Genomic DNA, 14,432 nt, shown 5'->3' with positions numbered 1-14,432 from the left:
TTATGTTGTGGGATTCTTCTGTCTGCTCGTAGTTTTCCATCTAAGCAAACTCTTGATAGTCCCCTCTCAGGAATATAGTTCAGTTCTCATTTACTTGGTTATAACTGATAGCTTTCATATTAATGTAGAGGTAACCAAAGTTCATCTGTTTCCATTGTGGTATATGAGGAAGATTAGGCTCTGTTTTTGTGATGGTCTTATCTACTAAGGTTTAGGTAATGTTGCATGTCTTACTTTTTCTTGATTTACTGTTATAGCAAGTGAGTCCTAAAACCTAGGGTATTTTATATTATTTTTTAAGAACTGTAGTATTCTCAAAGTTTTTATAGGCTGTTTCTTAGGTTAGTCATGTGAAAATAACCTGCAGCTCCTACTGCTGTAAAAATATAGCATAGGGTATTTAGGTAAAGATTGTTTTACAATTTATTGGAAGACTTAAGATTTGTTATAGGAAATGTTCTGTAGACTCACTTGACATCATCTAAACACTTGACATGGTTACGGATGGCTTCAACGATATTCTAAGTCTTTATATTTATAGTTTCCATCATAAGAGCAGTATTTTAGGTTGAACTGTTCATAACTGCATGAGAGTAATGCTTCTTGCAGGCTTTTTCAAATCAAGTCAGACACTGGGTTTTCTTTCAAGTAGCCAAATAGTCCAAATTATGGTTAAACCAGAGCTGAGAGCCTTTGTCGTGGAGTGGGCTTCTTCTTTGCAACTGTATCCCCCATTTATTCTTGGGGTTTGTATTTATAAAGTGAATGGTGCTTTTCTGTGGGGATATAATGTTTTGTTATGGTGCAGTGGGGGCACTGTTAAATGGTCGGGGCAAGTAGTTTTAAATTTTATTTACAGTTTCATATACTTTATACATCCAAACAGCTTATGGTAAAACACAAATACAACAACATTGCAAGCTTAATTGTGAAGGTAAAGTGAAGAGAGAGGAAGAAAGAAGGGAGAAATTATTTATTTATATTTATCTCTACATAACTTTGCTTGTGTGGTACGCCCCTTCTCCCCTTTAGTAAATCTACTGGTTGCATCTTTGTGTGATCCTGGGTTGTGGATCCTATTTCCTTGGGGCTCTTTACTACTGGAAAGGATGAAAGAGGACACTAGAGACTGCTCCTGAATGAAAAGGTGATGCATCAAACCTCTGACTTGCTAGCCTCATCCTTTTAGTCTTGTGTTGGGGTGCTTTCATCATGTTATTTTTCTAGTTGATGACCCTCTAGTTACAGTAGTGAAAGCCAGCTTGTCATTTCTTGATTACTTTGGGTTCTGTGACTCTTCATTGTTGACCATGGTAATCTTCTATTTTCCTTTCATGTGTCAAAGAAAAGTTTGGATACGTGACATCTTTCTAGGATTTGGAGATGATTTTAAAGAAGAGGACCCTATAGCTACACCTCATTAAAAGTGAGGCTTCTTTTTTTTTGTTTAACTACAGTCAAGTTTTTCTTTTTTTTTAAACATATTTTTTATTTATTTATTTGACAGAGAGGCAGAGAGCACAGGTAGGCAGAGGGGCAGGCAGAGGGAAAGGGAGAAGCAGGCTTTCTGCTGAGCAGGGAGCCCGATGCGGGGCTCAATCCCAGGATCCTGGGATCATGATCTGAGCCGAAGGCAGTCGCTTAACCAACTGAGCCACCCAGGCGCCCCTACAGTCAAGTTTTTCTTTATGAATTCTGTAGTAATCAAAATCTATGTGTGTGTGTGTTTTTTTAAAAGATTTTATTTATTTATTTGACAGAGAGACAGAGACAGCGAGAGAGGGAACACAAGCAGGGGGAGTGGGAAAGGGAGAAGCAGGCTTCCCGCTGAGCAGGGAGCCCAATGGGGGGCTCGATCCCAGGACCCTGGTATCATGACCTGAGCTGAAGGCAGATGCTTAACGACTGAGCCACCCAAGTGCCCTTCAAAATTTATGTTTATTATCTTTTTCAGTTAGTGCTGTGTTTTATTGGTTCTTTTTGTTTTATGATAAAATTAGATCCCTCAGCTTTTTTCATGACATGTTAAGCTCAACACCCAAATGCATCTTTTGGAATACCTAATCAAGAAAAGCCTATTAAAGGTAAAAAAATAAATACTTATTGAACATACATAGACATTAGCACATTATGCATAGTAAAATGACTCTGGGACAGTTGAGGAATTGGTTAATGTAGTCTGAATTTAACTGTGTTTTAAAAAACGTAGTCACACTTGTTGCTTGAGCCTTGAAGCATTGTTTGGAAGTTATAATCCTGAAAAATTGCTTGGGGACAGAGAGCAGCAGAGTGTTTGAATGTTGCTCAGGGAAGCTACAAAATTGGAGACCTGAGTGGGTCTAAGAACCATAGTTCATCAATTCTGGACCTGATATTGGAGAACTAAGCTGGAAGCCTCTGAAACGTAGAACAAAAATTCCTGAGTTTTGAAGTGCCTAGGAGACAGAGACCTACCCTGGGAATTGGGGTGGCTTAAGAACATCAGCGAGGAGAGTTGAAAGCTCTGAAGTGAGTAGTAAATTGGCTCTTTTTACTTGGGGGCACCTGCCAAGTAAGTCTCAACTAGAAACTGAGAACCCAGGCGTATAGAATCCATGTTTCATGGGGTTGTAGTGACAAAATAGGAAACTTGGAGGGGGGGGGTTGCTTAAACACACAGTTGGTCTCCCATTCAAGATAAATGCCAAATTGTATATGGTGGGAGCTGAAAATACCTGAAAGTCCAAGCCATCCCTTGAGACTGAAGTGTCAAAGACCAGTCATACTCTCAATTGAAAGTTGGGGAGTCGGGTCTTAGGAGCTACCAGAGGTAGATTAAAGCTTTCCAAATCCACAGCACAGCCTCTCTCCCTCTCAGTTCCTTACTGGATTGATATAACTTACCTTCTGTTCTGTCTGCCCAGCACAACAAGGAGTCAGTCCTCCCATCATCTGGAACCTCAATGAATCAGCATTCAGTAAAAAATTACTAAGTATATGAAGAGACAGGACCATTTGATTCAAAACCAAGAGAAAACACAAACAATAGAAAGCAGAAACACAGGTGATCCAGTCATTGGAGTTAGCAGACAAAGACTTTATTATGTTTAGGAATATAGGAGGAAGAAAAAGAACAAAAGAGGTAAGGAAGTGGAGAATTACCCTGGGGGTATGTGTGTGTGGCTGTGTGTGTGTGTGTATGTATGAGAAAGAGAGAGAGAGAGAGAGAGAGACCATTGTAGAACCAAAGAAATATTTGTCAATAAGAACTCAGTGGATGTGTTTACAAACTTATTGGACTTAGTAGATGATAGTATTCATGAACTAAAAGGCAAGTATATAGAAAATGTCCAAACTGAAGCACAGAGAGGGGGGAAATAAAATAGACTAAAACAGAAGAGAGCATAAAACACACTGGGGATCTGGTCAAAAGATCTGTCCCACATATGATTGGAATTCCAGAAGAAGAAAGAATGAATTGGTCAGACACAATAAAAAAGAATATTTCTCATTAAACTTTCAGGACATCATCATACTTGAGGATTTGTGAACTTCTAAAGATGTATTCAAAGAAAACCGCACCTACCTACACACTAGAATGACATCTTAAATTGCTAAGGATACCAACCTAACATTATCCAGTGAAAACATACTCTTAAAGTTAAGGTCGAATAAAAAATATCTTAGGCAAATAGAATTTGAGAGAATTTATCACCAACACATTTTCACTAAAGGCAATACTGTAAGGCAGTTCTTTAGGCAGAAGGAAAATGATCCTAGAAGACAGTCAGAATGGGCTTACGTGGAGTTAAAATATTCTGTTGTTCTAGGATTTTAAATGTAATATTTTTACTAGATTATAGTAAGTTAGGGATGCATGTTGTAACAACTGAAATAATAGTGAAAGTATATATCCAGCAAGTTAAAAAGGGACCTATAGATTAATAGAAGTATTTGGTTAAACTAAAAGAAAGGAAAATATGTAAAAACAAAACAAAACAAAACCCAAAGCAAAACAGGTGTGTCAGTAGAACACAGATAGATGATAGCTATAAACCTAAGTATATAAGTAATTAAAAACAAATGAATTAAATCTAGTAAAAGCCAATGATTGTCAGACTTCTTTAAAGAATAGCAGCAATGTACAGCTTAAGAGAGAGAGACTTTAAATATAGGGACACAGAAAATGTGAAAGGGATGAAGAAAAAAGACCTCTGGTGTAGCCATACTAATTTCAAATAAAGCTTTTAAGGCAAGAAGCATTACTAGAAACAAAGAACAGTTCATAATGCTGAAGGAATCAATCTGCTATGAAGATATGACAGTCTTTTTTTTTTTTAAGATTTTATTTATTTATTTGACAGAGAGGGAGAGAGCAAGAGAGGGAACACAAGCAGGGGGAGTGGGAGAGGGAGAAGCAGGCTCTCCGCTGAGCAGGGAGCCCGATGCGGGGCTCGATCCCAGGACCCTGAGATCATGACCTGAGCTGAAGGCAGACGCTTAACCAACTGAGCACTCAGGCTCCCTGAAGATATCACAGTCTTAAATCTATTATGTCATCGATAGCATAATTTCAAAATACATAAAGCAAAACAAGATACAAAACTAAAAGGAGATATAAACATATCCACGATCATAGTAGGAGACCTTGACACCCCTCTTAAAAACTGATCAAATAAGCAGGTAATATCAGTGAGTATATAGAAGATCCGCACAGTTAGCAAACTTGTCCTAATTGTGTACTCAACTATATAAGAAATCATTTTTTTTTTCGCTGAAGAATAATTGACATACAGTATTAGATTCCGGTATATAATGTAGTGATTTGATATTTATATACATTATGAAATGCCACAATATGCCTAGTTCAGTTGAATATGGAACATTTATCAAAATTGACCAAATGCTAGGACATAAATATAATCTTAAACTTCAGATATTTGAAGTCATTTAGAGTATGTTTGGACAATAGTAGAATTCAGTTAGAAATTGAGAAGAAACTGGAAAGTCTTCAACTTCCTACAAATTAAATAATTTACATTTCAATCATAGATTGTAAAAGAAACTGCAACAGAAATTAGACAAATACTGAACTAAAGGGTTATGAAGGTACTAAAATCAAAAATTTCAAGATTCAGGTAAAGCCATGCTTGAAGAGAGCTGTATGGCTGTAAATATGTATATTTAGAAAACAGGGATAAGAAAAAAAAAATTAGTGATCTGAATTTCCATCTCCAGAAAGAAAATCAAATCTAGAGAAAATAGGATAAATGTAGTGATAAAGAGCAGAAATCAGTGAAACAGAATGTATAATAGAGAAGTTTAATTAAGTTAAAATGAGATCTTTGAAGAGACTAATGTACTTGATGAACCTTTAGCAAGACTAATGGAAAAAAACGGCAAACCCAAATGACAAATATCAGGTATGAAGAAGGGGAAATCGCTAAGTCTACAGACCGTATACTAAGAGGATATCCTGAATGATTTTACAAATAAGTTTTGGGTGAAATGGACAGATTCCTAGGAAATACAGTGTTTTCAAAAATAAAAATTAGAAAACCTCAATAGTCATATATCAAACTGAATCCATTTTTATTAATGCTTATATAAGAAAAAAACCCTAGACCCATAGGGCTTTACTGGTGAATTCTTTAAAACACAGTTCTTATGCAAATTCTTACAGAAAATAGAACAAGAGGGAAAACTTCCAAATTCTTTATATAAGGCTGGCATAATCTTCATATCAAATCTCTTTTGGACCATATATAAAGCAAAATTATAGACACATTTTATGAACGTAGATGTAAAAATCAAAATATTGGAAAGTTAAATCCAATGATATATAAAAAGATAAAGGTGAGGGTTTATTTCAAATATGCAAGGGGTGTTTGACATTCACGAACATTCACACAGTGGTTGATGCAATTTCCCACATGAACAGAAAATGGGAAAAACAATCATGATCTTCATAATACAGAAAAACATTTGGTAAAAGTCAATATCCGTTCATAATGAAAATTTCTTAGTAACCTAGAAATAGAAGGGAATTCTATTAGCCTGATAAAGAGTAGCTTTATCTTGTAGTTATGAATAGCTATAAAAACCCTGCAGCAGAAATTATATTTCCTACTGAAATTTTGACTGCTTTCCTGTTGAGATCAAGAATATAACAAGGATGCCCTTACATAAGGGCAAGAGATACAAAAATCATATGGATTAGAAAGAAGTAAAACTACTCATAGCTAATGTGATTTGTGTGTAGGAAGATCTAGTGAAATCTATGGGCAAATCATTAGAATTGAGTTTACCGACGCCCCTGGAAACAAGGTCAATATACAATAATTGTATTTTTGTATACCAGCAACAAATAGAAAATAAATTGATAACATTTGAAAGGACATAAAAAAATCAAACATCTAGGGTGAAATTGAGTGCTGCGTATGTAACAACTATGCAGAAAATCCCAAAACGTTATTCACAGAAATTAGAGAATATGCAAGCAAACTGAAGCACATACCCTGTTAATCAGTTGTAAGGCCAAGAATAGCCAAGGCAATCTTGAAGAAGAAAGCTGGAGGACTTAGTTATCCAATGTGTTATAATTAAGATGTGTTGTAAGGTTATCATCATTACAGTATTGTACTGGGGTAGAGATAGACCACTGTGCTGCCGTTGATTTATTTCCTTGAATTTATAATGTAGTGAGCCTTTTTATAGACAGAGAGAGCCTTGGTGTGCTCTGACCTGGAGGAGGTTTTTTGGTCATTCAGCCAGAAACCCATATGCCTAAGTAGTCCTGTTCTTCTCAAGCTCCCCAAGAATAAGAACCATGGCTAAGTGTTGAGGGCTTGAATAGACTCCCTGCTGAGATACAGACCACATTCAAAGTGAGTTAAAAAACGAGCTACAAAGTTAAAACAGCGGCCAGGCACAGAGTTAGGCTTGAGGTACTGTCCGACTTGAAATGATTTTTTTTTTTTTTTTAATATGTAGAAATTCAGAGAAGCTGCCTATGGAAAAGAAGAACTTGATTTTGGCAGGAGAATGACAGTCTTTGAAAGAAACTCAGGATTCAAGAATAATACTGTCCTTCAACTTAAAATCAACTACATACAACAGTGCCAAAAAGGAAAGAAAAATGACAGTTTACAAGGTGTAGGTGATTTCCACATGTTTATAGAGAGCATTGACACAGAGCTTTGACATGCTTATACTTTATTTGAAATTAAATTCTGCTAATTATTGAAATAAATAAGGGTTTGCCTTTATACCTTGGAGCCTTTTTTGATTTCTCTCTTTCTTTCATCTTCTGCCTGCCCACATTCAATTCCAAAGCAGATCCTGCTGGCTTTGCCTACGCGATATGTCCAAAATCTGACCACCAGCTCTAATGCTGTTACTCTTGATCCTGGCCCCAACTGCTAGCATTTCTCATCTGGCTTTTGGCTGTAGCCTCGAAGTACTGTCTCGCTTCTGCCCTTTCCGTGCCATAGGCAGAATTGATCCTTTCAAATGCGAGTCGCATCATGTTCCTTCTGGTCTCAAAAGGTCTCAACTAAATGAAATTTAGTGGAAAAGTCAAATTTCTTACTGTGGTCTACAGGGATTTACCTTGTCTCACCACCTTCCACAGCCCACCACCGTCCACCCTTCAGGAACTGCTCTTCATTGACTCTCAACCAAGGGACTGTTAGGTCACCACTCAAATACCATTTTCTCCTTCAAGGCCTCTGACCCACTTACTTAATACTGGATACCATCCCTCTCACCAAGACTCCCTTTTACCCCTCCTTCCTTTTTTTCTAGAGAGGTGAAATGATCTAACATATTATATAACTTTATTATTTATATTGTCAATCTTTCTTCCCCCATTAGGAGGTAAGTTCTGTGAGGATAGGGGTTTTTGTCTGTTGGCTTATTGATGACTTCTCAATACCTGAAAAAAATGCCTGGTTTAGGTTTGGTATTCAGGAGATATTTGCTATGCAATTATTATGACTATCAGCAAAAGAAAGTTTTATGATGAAACTGTTTAAAATTGGAATGTTTTGAATTTGGTACTTTTTCTTATTTTTGGTGCTTATACAAAAGTTTAAAAAGTAACTCTAGAATATTGCTTTATGAATAAATCTGTTTTAAGCTGAAGCATTTATTCTAGTCTTAAGTTTTAGTTTGACCTTGTGTTTTATTTTTCTTAACAGTTGTCCATTTTTCATAATGGTATATAGAAAGTATCATTTGAATTCTCATTAGACTAGGACCAATTTATCCTAAAAAGCAAAGTGAAAGTGACTACAGCAAACCTTAGCTAGCTATCTTATAATTTCTGAGAATTGAGTTCTTATGGTAATTTTTTGCATAGATGAGAGTTACTATTTCTGGGTAGCAGCTTTTAAAACTTCTTAACCTTTTGAACGTCAATATTTCCAAAACCTTTTCACTTTTCTCAAGGAAAACATAATGTATATAATTTTGCCTTTCAAAAATAAATCAGTCCAAATGAACATGGGTTGTTACACTGTGTTAAGACATTTACATTTTTTGAGGTGTATGGTTGTTTACTTCATTGATATATTTCTGTGCTTAACTTCATGGTTTTAAGCCTCTAAATTTAAATTTTCTTTTATCTTTTGCTGTCACATTATTGCTAGCTGTGCATGGGATCCAGATGACCAGACTTTGTAACTGAGACATGTGTATTGGCCAGGGAAGGCCTGTAATGATTTCTCATGAATCAAGAACACGTGCTTTACTCTTCAAACCTTATGATACTAATTTGGGTTTTTGAGAACCTTTCTCCTCTTACTTCGTTGCCTGTTTTGCCAGGTGGGTCATTGTCGTGGACTTCAGAGCTGCAAGAGGTCAGCCTGGGCCCCATTCCCTTTGGTCTTCCTACCGATCCCAGGAGTGACCTGTGACTTTTAACATCCATCTCAGCTAGTATTCACTGCTTCTGATCAGGGGTTTTCTCTGTTCAAACATACTGGTACGAGATACTGTCTCAAAGCCTCTCCCTTCTCCCCCAAAGTCATCTGCTTTTTTTGAGGTACTCAAGAGGTGGGTTGTTACCTTTTAAATTCTTAACAAAGTTTGGAAGTGATACAGAAAGAAACTTCCACACTACCTCCCTCTTGCTTTCCCTCTCTTTTCCCTTTTCTACCTGAATTATGTAGCAAAAGTTGATGATGTGCCCATGGATGCAAATGGTTGTTGCATGGCTACAAGTTGGGGCACCTATAGTCTCAGTATTTTGGGGGTATCCTAGGAGCATGACAAGGCCTCCGTGGCATTACAACGTGGGACAGAAGTCGGAAGTAGGTTCGCTGTGGCACGAGGAGGTGACTGCAGTTGGGAGGAAGCATTTAGCATCCTCTTCTGTCCCTTTACTCCAGCCGTTTCCATTCTTCAAAAGACTTCACTGGGACCCTGGATAAAGGTAGGGCAGGTTCTAAGGCTGGCAGGTGGGGTGGAGGTGGGAAGGTTCCGGGGGCAGAGTCCTTCAATAAAAAAGGAAAGGGATATTGTAGGAGTGGAACTGGGAAGAAGTTAAACCTTGGTCATCTGGGTGTGGCTAATCATTTATATATAAAGAACCAAGTTTGCTTACTCTCTCTTTTGCACCTGGTGTTAGTGTATTTGTGAATAGGGCAGAAGAGATGTAGAAGACCCAAAATACCATTGAAGATAAACATAAAAGCATATGGGTTCTATTTTATGACTTTAATTATAATTTTGTAGCCTTTAGGTTTGTTTTTATTTCCACAAGATCGACTTAGATTACCTTAGATTTCATTTTTAGTAAGATTACTAACACTTGCAAGGTTAACATTTAGGGTCTGTACTTTGTACGGAATGGCTCTAAACTGGTTTTGTGGGGGAGGTTGGAGAATTTGCCTTTAGAGAATCTATAATGGCTTAGTAGTCCCAGTTACATACATTTTTTTTTAGTCAACTTGGATCTGATTGAATAATTCACTAGTTGAATACTAGCTCTTTTGCTTGAAGCTTTTAACCCGTGAGGTAGAGGGGAGGGAACAGGGGAAATGAATGAGAACAAGAGCATTACCAGAGTGTGGGGGCAGGAAGGGGAGCTAAGTAATTACCTATAACCACTAGAGGCCTCTCTTAAGCCAAGTTTCATGGTTAGTATCACCAGGTTTCCATAATGGGGCCTGGCTCTGTCATTGTAAATTAAGCATATTTTATGCTGTAGTTCAGAATAAATAGTATGAGAGCACTTTTTTCCTAGAGCATATATTATAATGTAACCCTAATGTTTTCTTTAATGTGTTTATCAGAACAACTGATGATTTATTAGACTGAAAACAAATTAGAAATCTCCCTCTGCTCTTTCACTCTCTAAATAAGCTTTTGATAAAAACAGGTAATCAAAGAATATGCCCAGATGAAAATTATATGCCTCTTTGACAGTGCAAGGATATTTATGTTTAAAATTATTACTGATATAGCATGGTGTGTTTAATTGTTGAGAGTAGTATATATTTTTCTGATGTAGACTATAAGTAAAGTTATTTTAGGTTGTATATTTAAAATTTCACGTTTCTTTCATTATTGTTATAAGCTTCTGATATCAAAAATCTATTTAAGAAATGATTCAAAAACTTAGGCTTGATACTGTCTGGGGTAAAAATAAGTGCTTTCCTTTAGGAATAATGAAAATACCATTTTTCGTTTGGAATTATTTTGGATGTGGGTTGACCTTGCGGGGAATGCAGGCAGGGAAGGCAGGGTCATCTTGTCTGATAAGAATTGTTGCTCTTTTCCACAATAGGAAGGCTAACAATTTGGAACTTTGTTCCACTTTTGACAACTCATTGTTCATATAGGATTTTTTTTCTTTGTCACGACCACAACTAGTTAGTTGTACTAATTGGAGCACGTTCTAGGTTCTTGGATGATGCTGTACTTGGGATGTGACGACCACATTTACTGCCCTGCATGGTGGCCCTTGGATGATGCCTTGGAGTTCCATGAGGGCAGGGGAGTTTTGTGAATTTTGTTCATTACTGTATCCCCCAGAATTTTGAAGAGTGTGCAGTATAGAGAAGATAGTAAATATTTGTTGAATGATCTTATTGCATTTCAAAAATAGCATGAAATATGTAGTAAGGAGTCAGTTTTTCAGTGAAAGAAATTAATGGAGAAACTGGTAATTTCTGTAGGGAAAAAACATCCTGAGAGTATCACTCTTGCTACCTCGTCTATTTTTAGTATGAGTTATGTTTTAGGTATGTTTTGAAGAAGATTAGGATAATGCCTGGGTTCTGATCTAACTTTGTGTCATATACGTAATATAACAAGGCTTGACATAGTACCTGGTGAGTGGTAAATAAGAGTTTAAAACAACATGTCTTATGCATATCTCCCTTAGTATTCACAGCAGTTCTCCTAATTAGATGTCAGCGTCATTATTTTATAGGTGAGAAAACTGAGTAACTTGCTCCAGGTCACACAGCTGATGAGGTTGCTGGCCTCCCAACCTCCGCCTTTTTATTATAGCATGCAGCTTCTCACGCAGAGTTTGAGCTGACTTTGTAAATATTTTTCAGCTGTGGGATGAAATGACTGTGATTTGTGTTGTAATTTGAATGTAACTTCCAAGTGTACAAGATATTGGCGATTGCAATGTGTTTACAAGGAGGGGTCAGGTCTGTTTCTTTCCTGATGGGCTCTCTTGTCAGAACTGTAAAGTGTTCCGATAGAGGCATTTCCATTCTCTATGCTAAGAATTTCTGTTCCCATTTTAGAGATGAGGAAACTGTGTCTTAGAAAGGTTAGAAACCTCCCGAAGGAACTCAGCTAATGAGTGGCAGAACTGCAGTTCAGTCTTAGGTCTTAAATTCTGGAACACTGACGTTTTCATAGTATAACTGTGCCTCATGTTAGAATAGTTATTTTGCGATTATCTAAGTTCATGCTTTAAAAATTATCATTTGAATTTTACTGATGAAATGCTTGCAAATATTTTATAACATTTCAAGGATTTTCTTTCACGTTTGCCTACCTGTATAATGTTTTTTAAAGAATGGAACATTCCTAAACACTGTGTACACCTTGTAAATCACACTACTATATTTCATTTCATTTGGCATTATTTTTTTTCCTTCTACATGGAACTGGAGAAAGCAAGATAAAATTTTATAATTATATTTTTCCATTTCTAATCCTATTTAATGTGTCCCCTTATACACTTAAATTATTTGAGTTTCTCTCAAGATTTTCATTTTGTTGAAACTATTTGCTTTTGCTGTTAGAAATAGCAGTGAAAAGAAAGAAATCCATTACCTCATTTCATAGTGAAAAAAGCTCATAGGTACTTTGTGTTCTTAGTTTAACATTTTAGGTATAATGTAAGAAATCTACATTTGTTGACTTTCTGGTTTTTATTTGTTTGTTTTGTTTTGTTTTTTTGATGGCCATAAAACTGGTACTTACATTTAGGAAATTGTAGCATTTATGCTATAATTGGTTAGTTTTTCTTGCCTTTTCTATTATAATACCTTGGTTTTGCAGTGTCTAGCTGTTATAATTTAACTTAAAACTTTATTTAAACTATGGTCTACAATGGTTTTTTAAAAAGTAAAATTAGAGAATAATACCATTTACTTCTGTAATTTATCTACTCCAAAATTCAAACCACCCTTATCGGTCATGGATAGTCAACCCTTCCAAATACACACACTCCTTGTCACATGCTTTTGTTGCTTTTCCTTCCAAGAACTTAGTTTTCTCTCTATTTGTGTTTTCTCTTATATCTTTAAGTTACATGGTTTCTTATATAGCTGTTACACATCTTAAGTTTATTTTTCAGTACTTTATGCATTTTCGTTGTTATTGTGACTAGCATCATCGTTATTACAGTTTTTCCTTTTTTTCCCTTTCCTGTGTGTAATGGTAGAGGTTAAACAAATTAGAGTACTACATTACCATGTCAATAACACATACATTTTAGCAGAGCATATAATGGGAAGCAGTATTTTCCATCCCTGTTTCTAGGCTGCCCCTAAACACAGCCACTTTTAACCACTTCTCTATTTTGTTCTGATGGCTACTTCCATATCTTTAAGACATTCTATAGGTTTTTTTGGCTATAATATTTTATTAATTTCTGCCAAGACCCGGATTCTAAACAGATACCAAAAATAACAGGGTTTATGGAAAAAAGTACGTGAGGCACATAGCTCACAACATATAACCCTTTGTTACTAGAGCAAGGAAGGGTTTATGACTTGAGTCAGGAAGGAGTGAACCTGCTGAGTTAAGGGCAAAATGCATAAAAGCTGGGGAGAACCATGCAATAAACACTTCTAAAACAGAGCAGATGGGCCAGCCTGAGTCAAGAGGCATAGTGTATGGAACTGTTTTTCTCTGAGGCTCTCAGCTCTGTGGTTATGCTTTACCTCTTACTGTGTTTCTTAGCATCATAAACATTAATGTGCTGGGGCGAATTGCATATATGCCAACATCAGTAGGCCAGTTACTGCTGACTCTGACCTAAAAACACGTTTCATACCTTGTGCCAGAGAAATGGACTCCCCTTGCCCAGTCCCTCATGTAGTTCACTGATGAATTGGGTTTGATTGACAGTGCCTAGGTTACATCTTTATCTTAGCTATGATGGAGACTGGTAAATCGTTTCCTTAATTCTCTCTCTCACTTCTTCAAGGTAGAATGTAAAAAACTATCAGAATGTGGAGAATGGGGCACCTGGGTAGCTCAGCTGGCTAAGTGTCTGCCTTCAGCTCAGGTCATAATCCGGGGTCCTGGGATCCAGCCCCACATTGGGCTCCCTGCTCAGCGGGGAGTCTGCTTCTCCCTCTACCCTTCCCCCCACTGTGAGTGATCTCACCCACTCTCTCTCTCTCTCTCTCTCAAATAAATAAAATCTTAAAAAAAAATGTTGAGAATGTGTTCAAAAGTTTTGGGTTATCAATAAGAGAGGTCCAATACACACTTACTCACAAATGTATATATACATCTACATTGTGTATATCAATGTATGTATACCTTCATTTATCAATTTTAAAAATTATTCCCCACTCTGACACATGAAGATTCAATGCCCTTACATTACCTATTAGCTTCACTTTATCATTTCCCCAATTTTGAGTTATTTGATTTCTTCTACTGATTGTCTTTTGATTTTAATACATTTTTAAATCTCTTATCTTGTTCTATTAACTTTTCTCAGTATCCCTCCATATTTCACTGTGTAAGAAGATGACATTAATGCCCTCTACTCCTGTTTTCACCTCTTTCTTCTTTTCCAACTCCTGTTTTGTACCAACTCTTTATTTTTACATAGCTGAGTCTGATAACATTAAATTGTTCTATAACCATAATTAAACCTTCTAAACTTTTAATTCTAAAAGTTCAAAACCAATAAATACTCTTGATCGTATTATGACAACATAAACATTCTTTAACACTGA

The 14,432-nt window shown here is 36.4% G+C and overlaps 1 protein-coding gene across 6 annotated transcripts in view; it reads left to right on the top strand.

The window, feature by feature from the left end:
* The window catches only part of BCKDHB (branched chain keto acid dehydrogenase E1 subunit beta), a 209,901-nt gene that overhangs the window by 74,007 nt on the left and 121,462 nt on the right, over nucleotides 1–14,432 (top strand). The window contains exons 9-11 of one of the 6 annotated variants that reach the window (XR_003610114.2): nucleotides 1,033–1,147; nucleotides 2,904–3,121; nucleotides 6,973–7,056. The exons of 1 other annotated variant lie outside the window; for it this stretch is intronic. Coding sequence is in view for 1 of the 5 variants with exons in the window: in XM_028108103.2 (XP_027963904.1) it covers nucleotides 6,973–7,182 (210 nt within the window). In the remaining 4 variants the exon portion in view is untranslated. Of the gene's footprint in view, nucleotides 1–1,032; nucleotides 3,122–6,972; nucleotides 8,047–14,432 lie in introns of those variants that run through there. 4 more of the 6 variants (XR_003610113.2, XR_015768342.1, XR_015768341.1 and 1 more) reach the window with 4 other exon arrangements.

Source organism: Eumetopias jubatus, unplaced genomic scaffold (genome assembly GCF_037043125.1).
Source record: "Eumetopias jubatus isolate StellerSeaLion01/CBP00866 unplaced genomic scaffold, mEumJub1_p1.0 scaffold_6, whole genome shotgun sequence".
Classification (NCBI taxonomy): domain Eukaryota; kingdom Metazoa; phylum Chordata; class Mammalia; order Carnivora; family Otariidae; genus Eumetopias; species Eumetopias jubatus.
The sequence above is the reverse complement of the archived record's forward strand: the minus strand, read 5'-3'. Positions and strand labels throughout refer to the sequence as shown.